At 33.9% G+C, this 13,429-nt stretch overlaps 1 protein-coding gene across 1 annotated transcript; it reads left to right on the top strand.

The window, feature by feature from the left end:
- The first annotated feature begins 1,025 nt into the window (after window positions 1–1,025).
- Window positions 1,026–8,728, top strand: LOC149803459 (mammalian ependymin-related protein 1-like). The gene is made up of 7 exons (XM_089951419.1): window positions 1,026–1,154; window positions 1,466–1,615; window positions 2,409–2,510; window positions 2,799–2,877; window positions 6,788–6,946; window positions 7,786–7,877; window positions 8,556–8,728. Exons 2-7 carry the CDS (start codon window positions 1,478–1,480, stop codon window positions 8,616–8,618), a joined length of 633 nt encoding a protein of 210 aa, XP_089807545.1. The 5' UTR covers window positions 1,026–1,154; window positions 1,466–1,477; the 3' UTR covers window positions 8,619–8,728.
- Window positions 8,729–13,429: the final 4,701 nt, after the last annotated feature.

Raw genomic sequence — 13,429 nt, 5'->3', positions numbered from 1 at the left:
ACAAGAAAGTAGCATAAAGGTATACCAACATTCTCTCCATTGTGCATGTTGCAAATGTAAACAACTTCACCTTACACCCGCCACACTCACGGAACATCATATCTGTGGAGTGCCCCCTTTCCATATTACAACTTCAATGAGACAAGATTTTTATGCTTGTGGGATAAAGAAACCTACATTCCTAGCGAATTTGCTGGTACAGAACTTTTTCAGTACATTAAAGTTGTTTTCTATCACTGGTTCTTTTAATTTTGTGGTAATGTTGATGAACAAAACCATAGAAAACATTATCAATGCCAGACATGGCTTTAAAATGGTTGGTATAAATCAGTTTGGTAAACCATTACTGATGCGCTTTAAAAGGCATATATAAATATTGTTTCAACATTAGGTTATGTTCAAAAGTATCTTTTCTATATTCTCCGCAAATTAGCTGTATAATAAAAATAACGGTAACACATATTAATAACCCCCGTCTTCTAAATGAATTAACATATTACACACTTTCACTGAAATCCTCACTGCTTTGCTCTTTCATCTCTTGATCTCTCTCTTGCATAAGGGATATGATACGGAGAAGTCGGTGGAGTGAGAGAGAAAAAGAAAACTGAACTTGCACCAAGTAAACTACAAGTACATGGACTTAGTAAATATATGGTGTGCACATTACATTGGATTTTAATACAGTGTTCCCAATACTAATAATACAAATTTGCAATAGCCTGTCAGGATTGTGCGCTATTAATTAAGGGTCTAAAATGGATTATTTAATATTAAAATGTCGCAAGGCCACTTATCCCCTACACCCAGCCATTCTCTCTATAAAATTGTTACAAGTTCTCCATAACAACGTTGCCACTTGTATTGCCTTTTTGTTTGCCTCACTAAAGGTTACACTTGGTTACAAAATTATTATTTAAAATATATCCACGGAGCATGATTGTTCGTACTGTACCTATGGATAGGGACAAATTTATTGATCTTATCTATTGACATAATAATGTAAATAGCATGTGATCGGTCCCGTTTGAAACATGACTAATGCGTTTCTTTGTCAACTTCATATGTCGCTGATAAGCGTGCCTTTATAAATCCCTGACCGTACCGCAGACTGTCAGACATTTCTGGAATCTTATACACACTTTACTTCTACGGTAAGAATCTAGCTCTTTTTAATTTTCTTTAAATAAAATAAGACTTTCATATCTAGTGATAGCTAGCAGTAATTGTAATAGTTTATGTTGTTGTTAACCTCAACACTGGTTTCTGTTTGTAATGTGTTTGTGGAATATATTCAACCTGTTAAAGCTTATAACTCATTTAAGAAATAAGGAATGATTTTATGTAACTATATTACTATACTGAATTTGAACTAAGACATCAAACCAAATTAAAGTGCATTTGTGAGTCTTTTGACCTTATGCCAGCTGTTACACTTTTAACGAGTTATATATTTATATATTAGAAGGACTTCATAATGTTTTTCGGCCTCCTTCTGCTTGCCTTGGCGGTATCGGCATCGGAGGCTTATCGATGTTGTGTACCAACGCTGTGGGAGGCCAATGAGGGGATGATGATGGCAAGTTCGGCGCACGGCAAAGGGTCGTTAGAGGAGGTAATAAAAAACATTTACATCGTATTTGAAAATTAAATTTGGTAGAGAGCACCACATTGAACATCAAAACCAAAAATATATTATCTGGAGATGGTTGTTAAACATTTTGTATGAAGATGTTTTCAATCCTATTAATTGTGTGCATCAAGTAATGTTCGGCCTCCTTACGAATGAGGAATGTAGATGTTCCCATTTGGAATAACTGTGAATTTACTAATCGTACTATGCGAAATTCAAAATCTCGTTTATCATGTAGAACACGAATATAATACATTCTAAGATACTTAATTATTTAAGCAGTCTGCATTACTCCAATGAGGTATAGTCCCCTTGTAAAACAATGCCATGACTCCGACCATAGAAAACTACCAAAAAATTGCGCAGAAAATGTGGGACAACTGAGCTTTGAAAATTCGAAGCAATGCCAATATAAAGGGTATGTATGTATGTATGTATGTATGTATGTATGTATGTATGGATGTAGGTGGGTAGGTAGGTAGGTAGGTAGGTATGCAGGTATTTAGGTAGGTAGGTATTTAAGTTGGTGGGAGAATGTTGTACGTACAGATAAGAGGAAATGATCTGCAGATTCTGTCAAAGGTATCTACAATAAAAGATGAATGTTAAACATGTAAAATACTTCTTTAAGAAAGAGATATCATACGGAAAGGAAAACGTACCCAAACACAAATGTTATAATTTTGTGTATATGAATATGTATCAATTCGTGTGATGAATTTACTATTAAAAAGTATCAACTATATAAAATTTCTGTTTGATTCAATTTTGTTAGGACTTTACCCGTGTATCCTTCGATGGGAACCAGAAGATGATAGCAGTCGTGTACCTGTCTGCACCCAAACAAAACAAGCGGATAGTCCAGGATTTTGCAAAGGTATCATCTTTTCAGACTATAAGAAATATTTGCATATTTTCTCATAAGATTTATTAATCCGTTAACTACATCAATGTACAGATTTTAATTTGATCGATGGTAGTTGTATGTCAGAAAGATGGATAAGCAATTCGATTGGTTGATAATGTACACAAAATATCGGAGTTTACTTGACGTATGATGTTGTGAACGGAGAGAGGAGAGGAGGCTGTTATTTGTACCTGCTTGTATATGCTCCATGAAGTGGAAGATTTAATAGTATTTGCTGTGATCTCTTTTTTTTTATAGATGACACAGTATTCCATTGAAGGAACGGAGTGCCATAAATCCAGTTTATCTGTACCATGGGATCCTTACTGTATGGCAGGTACGCATATACAGGTTCATGTCAGATTTATCACATATATATCTCAGTATTATCACACCTACTAGGTACATATCACATCTATCACACCCACTCAGTGTGTCCGTTATATGACACGGACAGAGCCAATAGGAAATTTTCGACCACCTTACAGTGTGTTAGCAAATTTATCCGTACTAATTATTCGGTCATTGTTTCCTTGATAAGAACATTTTCAGATACATGCATGACCAACAACAGAAAAGAAAAGTCAAATATGAACACTGTACAATAAAACAGAACTTAGGTTGAAAGCTTGAAAGAAAACTGAACAGTAGAGCACATTATAAGGGAAATAAATAACGGCGTCTAAAAGACAATTAGAAAATACGAGGATGATATCTGCAAACGCAAAGATCGACACATTACATTAGTTCAGGAATATGTGTACAAATAAACGTTATATATACATGATCATTATTACTTTTCATTTATCATATGGATATTTCCCTGCAGTGACAATCTTAATTATTAGTTTTGCTCCGTAATTGGGGCCCATAACGGTATCTGACCACTAATTATTTTAGTTTTTGGTTTTGGAATAAAAACTAGGGCACTAAACATGTTGAGATCTACCCATTGACTTGCAAATGGATTTATTGTCTCCATTATACGTTTTGTAAACTTCAGTTTATGTACAAAAATTGACAACAGTGTATTTACTTTTACAACATTACAGTTTGCACTATTTGTATTATTACTTTGCAGACAAGACAAGTCAATAGTATCAGTTGATACTATGTGAGCATCTATTTTATCCTTTGGTTGCACACCTATACATTCATAAAACTTCTCGTCTGAGAACCGATGCAAAGCAAACTGAACGTCTTAGCTGACATAAAGACTTCTTAATGTAATATGAACGCTAAATAGGAACGTTTTAAGTATCCAATATATCATCTTTGCACTAGGAACTGATGAACACAGGGAATTGTGTAATGTGTTTCCTCTTATTGCATGTTGCGTATAGGTGTTTATTTCATGCATGCACATGAACATGACAGACACAACGGGAACGAAGGAAACCATGAGACACTTTTTTAAGATTCCTGTATTGCTTTAATTGCATACATCTATAATATATGAACATAAAAACATTTCTTGCAAAGTAACACTGATTCTTATCATCTGCTTGCATTACTTTAGTGTCAATTATTATCACTGTATGTACACAGAATATCACCGAAATCAGCGTAATGCAAATTTGCGACTACGGTTATCGATTCACATAACTGTACAAATTGATGTTCGGTATCAGACTACTAATTGTTTTGCAATAAAAGAACCAGAATATCACCGAAATTAGTGTAGTGCATAACTTGTGTCTAAGGTTATTGGTTTGCAAAACTGTATAATAATGATGTTATGCTATAGGGATCAGCCTACTAATTATTTGCAGCCATAGAACCAGGAGGGGAAATACAATATTTTTATAGTAATAAATAAATTTGATATGCATCCATTGGCTTGTAAATGTATTTAACTTTTTTCATTACATATTTCATACATTTCAATCTATGTACAATAGTGGACAACAAAATATCTATTTTTATTTTGATATCCTGTATTTAATTTCCTACTGAAAAAATAGAATACGGACTCTTAATGTGCGGATATGTTATCAGATGCAGTCCTGTGTGTGCCATATTCTGCAGCACGAAAATGCCCCCAACCACCTATTTTTCAAAAATCGCTACCTCGAATGAATGAAGCATGTGCGGTTTTATGCCAATCCATTGAATTTACTTTCACTTTATATATTTTAACATTGAGTTCGATGGGATATGAATTCGTGATCCAAAACCATCTTTGTGCTGCTTGCTCACGTCACCAGAATATGACCTATTCTAGAAAATTTCATCTTTTATGATTGACAGTGTACTAGATCAGTATTTCAATTAAGGTTAACAAAAATATGTTTTTAATATCAGACCAATAAGCTGGAATCAACTAATGCAAATCCACTGAAGTTGACTTTAATCCAGGGGACAGTTAAGTGTAGTTTTCAGTACCTTAAACGATACATTGGATAATGTCTATACGGAGGGCTAGACCAAACATATCCTAGATCTCCCAGCAAAAATCAATGGTGTCTTATATCGTATTAACATAAATAAGATCGTACAGAATGTTGAGGTAGGTCGGTGTAGTGGTGGCTACATATATAACAGATAAAGAATCCAGGACTAGGTGTTGACGGATTTTATGAGCTTTTCAAGCATGCGCCGTTACTGTTATTGTAGTTGAGTAGCGAATTTAGGAATTAATCTATATGCGAAAAAGCCGGAATAGAGAAGAAGAATAATCACGTTTTGTTCTTTAACGTCAAACTACCTTTTCATGTACGTGTTTATTATTCTCTTCAAGTGATGTTTACATTAGAAGCCCGTATGGGTCATGAAATTCAGAAGGAATTCATTTAAAGCATACCTTCGAAGTCTAAACTAAAAAATCTTTAATGTAGCACGTTTATAGAGAAACAGTGCTATCAAGAGATACTAATAACGTATGAGAAATATCTGATTGGAGAAAATATGATTTAGGATCCTGCAAAGTTTCCCAAGAAATAGTCGTTTGCATCTAAGAATCGCGACTTTTATTAGTACTGACCCTAGCATAGAATGACACATATCCGAATGAGTTTGGTTTTGGCATTACAGAACTTTCATTGTAATAAAATGCTCATTATTTTGAATTGAGAGAGGTGCCTATTCTGGAAGTCATTCCAAACTTTGCACTCATATGACTATTACTGGGATCTCGGTTTTATTGTAAAGACTGGATTATTATTGTTTTGCAAAAATGTTTAACTTCGATGGGAAGACAGTAAACGCAATAATAATGGCATCAGTTTCAAGCTTATTGTTTCACAGATTTCACCCATATTCTGGTTTTCTGAATATAACCGTATTTAAAATTGTTGTAATTATATTCATTCATTCAGTTATGGTCATTCTTTTACATAGGATAGTACATATTCCACCACTAAGACGGTGGTTCCATATCTAACATAGTAATTAGCTGCATATGACTAATGGCAAGGCGACCAACAATTCTAAAACGAAATATTCGATCAATTAATACTGTTTGGCATATCTCTGTGGTACCCAGTCTATTCATCAAATCATTACATGTATCAAGTACGATACCAGGTTTGTAGCATAATCTCTCTTTTGGAATCGCTATAGTATAGTATCCATCGAGTTTAATTCTCATTGTTCATGTAATAGTGTTTGACGATTTTGTTGAAAATCAAAGCCATATATCACTCTGCTATATGCAGTAGAAGTTGTTCATTACCTGCAGCACTGACAGGAAGCGAGTTCCCTCCTCGCGATGAAGAAAATGACACATTAAACCCTCCTGCTATCATATAAGTTCTAATACATGTATTTTTTATCTAAAGGAAACAAAATTACCGTGTACACTGTATTCGTTGATTTTAATCACGTACTCAATTGCATCAAACGTTATCTTGAATAATTGGTTTTAAATGAATTTTTATGTTCAAGGATATATACAATTTGCATAGAATTGGTTACAGATCATATTGAAAGGTTGACAGAGTAGAAAACAGAATTTAAAAATATATTACAGACCTTTCATGTTTTACTCTCGTTCCTCTTCTAATAATTTCTCGAAAGGCTGGTATAGTTTATATCAAAGAAAGACTAGAAAATAATACATGCTTACATTAAAGAATGTTCCTGTCTTTTTAAACATTTGATTTCATATATGTCTATTTCTCATCAGTTATCAGTATGAAATGCAATATATGCCTAACTAAACACTGGAGAAAACATTTTGGGCATTGTTTGATTTCACGTCGTTAGAAGGTTTTAATTCAAACAGAAAACATTTCCAACTTTATCAGATAATGCTACCTCTCAGGACTTTTACTATGGCACGCCTGAAAATCGACTTGACGCTCAGACGTTTCCCACTAGTAGGTTTGGCCTCAATGGATTCTTCACCGTGACCAAGAGGGAGTGTGTTCCTATAGCCATGGTCTTGATGGGAACCGTTTCCGGAAGTAAGAGGAACTTATACCGATGTTAGAAAACAATACAATTTTGATATAAAGATTTTATTCTTTAAAATAGTATAAACTGAAGAAAGGATATTGAAGAGGGATATGGTGGTAATGTAACTTTAACCCAAGACATCGAAGAAACAAGATGAGCATTTTGTTAGTTACTTGATGTGTATTATGCAAAGAGTACTTTTTTTCTTTCTTTTCCTAATGTAATCCAGGAATTTTCTTTGTAACTTATTTATTAAGCTATATGTTTCTTCAAATTAAGCTGGCAAAACCGAAAAACAGATAATAGATTCTGAAGTATTTTTCAGAATCGTTTGAAATTTCCTCTTTCACGGTTTGAACTTTAGTTTTGTTTCCAGCATATTTCAATTTTAGTTGTTTGTTTCAGTATATTATCTCATACTTCTCACCTCACACACACATTATGTGAAATTTCTGATTTCTTTCTTCCTTGTGTTCTTCTTTGTTTCTGAGCAAGTGTATAAATTGGTATCAACACTAGCATATATAGAGTGAAAGTGATGTTTGTGACATTCCGTCTTATTTAAAAATATTGCACTTGCTGTTGGAAATACATGTACATTCAAAATTTAAAAAAGAAAAGACGTATCAAGTATCAAAGCTTATGAAAAAGATAATATAGGACTGCAGTTTTAACACTTCCAGTATGTTTTCCAGACGTGTTATTTCTGTTGCAAACATACTTCCCGACCCGGGAACAAACAAAGAGACACAATAAAAAAAGAAAATCATATCAATCAATATTCGGACGTTTAAATGGTCAGTCTGCATGGTAACTATAGCTGAAACTCTTACATTTTAAATTTCAGCGGACAATTTTTGGGTGTTCGGCATGACAAATTTCACCATGGGAATACAAGATCCATCTGTTTTCAATGTACCAGACACCTGCACGAAATCGGTAAGAACAATTGCTGATTCCTTATGTTGTTTCATAATAAGAAATTTAAATGGAGTCAATTTATCAAATACATTATAAGTAAGTGGCAATATTTTTATTTCGATAATGTACTAAAATAAAAAATACCAAATGAATGACGTCTTTGAGAACTTCTTAATAAAACGTTTAGTTTAATTAGTTTTAATGTATGTATGTATGTATTTATGTATGTATGTATGTATGCATGCATGCATGCATGTATGTATGTATGTATGTATGTATGTATGTATGTATGTATGTATGTATGTAGGTGGGTAGGCAGGTATGTAGATAGGTAGGTAAGTCGGATGGAGAATATTGTAAGATGCACCATATGTATGACCATCGGTCAATCCACCGTCTTTCCGTAATCACATCTCACGATCCGTTTGGTGGAAATTCACCAAACTAGGTACATACATAGGTCTTTTTTAGGGTGGGTTAGGGGAAAAAGACATAAAATAAAAATTGGAGATTTGTAAGTAGCTGTTGTTTTCGTTTTCTTTGATTTTTTAAAATTTTACTGCAGGCTGATATCACAATATACGAATGCAACCATTTTTATGTCCAATATAGTAGTCGAACATTTAGTGTAGCAATATGAGCTATATTATTAAGTTTGTGAAAGTATTAATTCGACCTTCTACGCTTTTATTTCAGACAACTGCAGAACCCAGTGCATCTTTGGGGAGAGTTCGCCGATCTTTCTTCGAAGTTTATTAAAGCACCTCGAACCTAAACGCATCTTGATTATGTAAAATCGTTATCTTTATAGGAATTATTTAAGAAATATTGAAAATATATATTCAAAATTAAAATATTACTTCACTTTTTGCTGGGTCTATATTTTTCCTAGTGTTTACTAGTGTTCTTTGAATTTTACATATGGTGGAAAAATCTATTACAACTATTAGATAAAAGCAAAAGTGTAAATCGTATTGTTTCCAATAACAAGAGAACATGACACATATTGCCATCTCCAAGTGAATGCCAACTTTATAATGGGAATCTTGGGTATTGTAGAAAGCAGTAGCCACATGACAGGCACTGCATCTCTCTCCAGTAGCGAGACAACGGAGACACCGTGGAATGGAGTCCGGATATATGACTTGCCAATAGATCAATGCAATTACTGAACCATGAAACAATGTATCAATGTATTTATTTTATATTGAAATTGGCACTGAAAATGTAGCATTTTTGGGTTTAATTTGTCTTTATTAAATCGCCCTCTTTTGCGAAATGGGTACAGTTTGACTGTCTCTGATAGATTCTTGTTGACGTGATTTGCACAAGAATTTTTTAATATAATGTTAACTCTTTTGGGTGACATTTTTGAAGTTGTATTTCTTTAAACTGTAGCGTTTCCAAGCAAACAAATTTGAAGTAGACAAAATAGACGTGTTTGACTGATTTATATACGCTCGCAACGAATTTAAACAAATGATATCCTACCTTCTGCTTATTCAGAGACACGAAATGAACATGGCAATAAGATCATATTACCATCACCTATGTATCTCATATTATTATATGCTCATTGTCTCTTCGTTAACTTTACATTGTCAGAATCGTTCAGTATTTTACGATATTGCACACCTTCATATTGCATTCACGTGCATAAAGGAACTACTTTCTATTGTAATCAAACAATGGACACAGACGCCAGCTCTTTTGATTTGTAAACAAATCATGTACACTTGCGTAGAGGGCGCTTTACCTTTTGGTTGATGAAATTTGTTTCTGAATGAACTAAAGCAGATGTTTCGTGGACTGCCACATACCAGCTGCTTTGGCACATTCCGCGTTAACTTTTTTGATACAATGTTTCGGATTTAGGCAAACTATACAGTAGAGGCCAGACAGGGTCCTTGCAAATGACATGCAAGTGACAAGACATAAACTTGTCTTCTTTAGCTGGTAATAAGAATGGCAAAAAGTATGCTTACAGTTTTACATCCTCAATTTTCTCAAAATGTACTTTCTTAGTTCTGTAAATCCGATATACATCAGCCATGTCATGGGTTCTCCAGCTTGATTACGCATTTCGAAACTGTACTATAATTTCGACTATATTCCAAGTGCAATTACATCCTCCTTACTGCACGCAAAATGAAATAAACATTATATTCCATAGCATCTTTTTGATCATTGCAATTGAAAGTCTTCATATTTTTCCCACATTATGATTTCAAACATTCAGTGGCGGAACAGAAAAACGCTTGCAGATGTCAACAGTACGCTGCTCCACCGCCGCTGAAATCTGAAGTACTTCATGTAGAATCGGCACATAAATCCAGCCCATAATCACAAAATTTCGTTGAAACGAAACAAAAAATCCCAAAATCTATTCATCCCAGATCAAACGGAAAAGTTGTTGCAATGCGCTTTCATTCACAATATGACTCCAAATTTCAATTTTAAGTAGACCAAAACGCCATTTTCTTTTGAAAGTTATATTTAGCGCGCGGCCAAGTTAAAATTTTTCTGGGCGGAGTTATGTGAGCATTAACACTGTTGTTGTTGTGTAATGATGAATCTGCGCTTGTATATTTAGTTCGGAATACGGCATACATTTAGTTACTTTGTTTCGTGTAGTTAATTTTTTTAACATAATTAAGCCTTAGGTAGAATTTAAAAAATGAGCATAGAAGAAAAAGTTTACTGCATTTTTATGGGACAATATGAACTCCTTTTGTCGGACGGATATACTTTACTCCCAAATTTGTGCAGTATTTTCATCCGAAAAACTCGTTAATATTTTCCCATACAAATTACGAGCCATTCTTTGGAATGCGGTGTCATTTGGTCTAAAGTGGCATATCGCGTATTTTATCGATTGAAGGAAAATTATGATGGAATGCAATGTCACTCTGTAGTAAGTGGCATATCCTGTGCTTTCGATTGGTGGAATGCAATATAGTGCATATCGTATCGGTCGAATGCGCAAATTGCAACGAATGGTATTAACTTCAACTAGACTGCAGGGGAATTAATGCGGCAATCATGATAGGAACATAGTCTTAGGCTGTGCTGTCATGAATTTGTAGGCTTTCACCGCCACCTGGCACCAAAGCGAAGTGTTCTACACAAATATGGCATTTATATTAGGAATGAATAAATGAATGAAAAAGTAAATCGATGTCTGCCTACTAAATTAAATAATCATAAAAATGGGATAGGTGAGTTTTGATAACTAAAAAAATAACTTACTGAGAAAAACTTTTACACTTTTACCAAATAAATCATATTAAATGAAAGCTCGTTTTGTCATGGAAAACAATTTTATCCCAAGATACACTGTAAGTATAATAGCGTATTACATTGAGAAAAAAAACCCAACAAAAATGTTACTGTACATTCTTACATCGCATCATCCTTGTTTCAGACATGAGTTTTGTATAATTCGTTGATAATGACTTATTCTGTTTCCTGGATCAAGAGAGAGTATGCTAGGTTAAGGAATTTTTAAATGTTGCATCAGTAGAACGAGATATGTCCGACTCGACTGAGTGATATGCCACACTTACTCTAATGGTATATACTTTCAACTGTTTTAATTTACTGTGGTTTCTGTAAATGTCTGCAAACCATCACGTGAAACTGATCTGGTATGTTTGACACATCAGTAAATTCTGGGGCCTATTTTCGGTTCTCAATCGGTTTTCAGTTCTGTTATTAAAAGCTCTTCCTGTATCAAATCACTTCAACGTCTCAACACACAAAAAGGACGAAAAAAAAAAAAAGAACACATACTGTGATTTCAGATCAACTTCGACAATGGCAGATAAAATCTCGTCTAGAAATTCAAAGGCTGCAATGGCATGTTCTTATTGCACACAGACCCAATGTGGTTCCCAAACGAAGTATAAATTGCTGCGCTTGTGCTTTGTCATGCTGTTACGATGACAGCAAGACAGCAAAGCCATGAAGTTTAGTGAAAACAAGAAATAATTTATTTGCCTAGAATATAAAGTGAAAATTCAAAAGACACAATAGTGTGAATTAAATTCATAATAATACTAAATTCTCTATCACATACCAAATATATTGATTGTTCCGAACGAATTACAATATTCTTGAAATTCTTGGTGTATCAAAATGATGCAATCCAGAATGTCTTTGAATGAGCTCTCCTCAATCCCAGTGTATTGTTTTGTGAACTTTGTAATTCTAATGAATAATTTAAATAAGCAATTATTCTCAAATTATATCTGTTCAAAACTATAGGTGATTCCACAGACTGATCATAAAACATGAGCGAATAATTGTTCACTAAATTCTAAATATACTAATTTCACCTGACCTAAGACACAATCAGTTGCAAGGAAAATAATCAGCCTTTGAACTAAAATCCAAGTAATTATCATGTTTACATCTTAGAGTCATGACAAAAATCAGGTAGGCAATACCATCGACCACGAACAAAAATCGAGCACACAATATAGATATACATAGCAATGGTGTTTTCAATCAGATGTAACTTAGGATCATGGCCATGTGACTTAAGATCAATGAATATCACTAAAAATTAATGCACATTTTTGGAGAGGGGTGCCAAGGTTAGTTGATACACTTAGTTCCACAGCGATGATAAACCATTTAGATAGAAGACCTTCCGCTAGCAAAGGTGGGACAAGGCATTCTACGCTTTGCTAATGGAATCCACTCATTTGAAGATAGAAAGGAGTCACAATTAATTTACAAGGATTAAAGGATAATGTTTGACTATATACAAATGTAAAAGGTTAACATAAAGTTCCACGCATTTTTAATAGGTCATTTTATTTATTTGTGGTGATGTGTTAAACATTTACACTTCGGTCTCGTTTGAATTATTTTTTTTTTAATCCTTATAAAAGCAACATCTTCTGAAAAGTTTGCCTAAAGTCTAGCTAATCAAATGCAAATCTCCTTCAAACAGAACTCTCGCGAGACTCCATTCAAGCTAGGAAGAGCTCTCCATGAGTCATATGACAGGTTGGTTGAACGAGGTTAAGAATATCCGAAAATCAGTTACATTTGTTCTACGATATTCAATCGAAAACTGACGGTTGAAACAACGAGCATAAGAAAGTTGGGAATGTTATCGTCATTAAGAGTTTAAAGAAATTTATCATATGAACACCTTTGATTGTTTCAGTTGTGTCTTCTAATATGAAAATGAAATTAAAACATATAATCACATTTAATGGTTGAAAGAATAAATGATTAATCGATGTGAAAGTAATATACATATTTCAGTCTTTACTGTTCTCAAACAATGCCTTGAACAATGCTAATATCCTTTACATATTTTCAAGTGCAGCAAAGAAATGTTCTATCCCATTACAATATTGATTTGGGACACAGTGCATGTCCATCTTAGCAACTTTCGTCGTAAATTAAGCGATTTCACATGAACAAAATAAAACCGCGACTGCAGGCTTTGTGCAGTTATGCCACTGAGGAGCCGATATACAGTTCATTACATAACATACACTCTTGTTTTGGTAGTACATTCCTGGAATCGGAGGGAAAATCGGATACTCCTC

This window comes from Sinohyriopsis cumingii, chromosome 3, assembly GCF_028554795.1.
Source record: "Sinohyriopsis cumingii isolate HCF-2022 chromosome 3, ASM2855479v2, whole genome shotgun sequence".
Classification (NCBI taxonomy): Eukaryota; Metazoa; Mollusca; class Bivalvia; order Unionida; family Unionidae; genus Sinohyriopsis; species Sinohyriopsis cumingii.
Note: the sequence above shows the minus strand (reverse complement) of the source record. Positions and strands in the feature narration are given on the sequence as shown.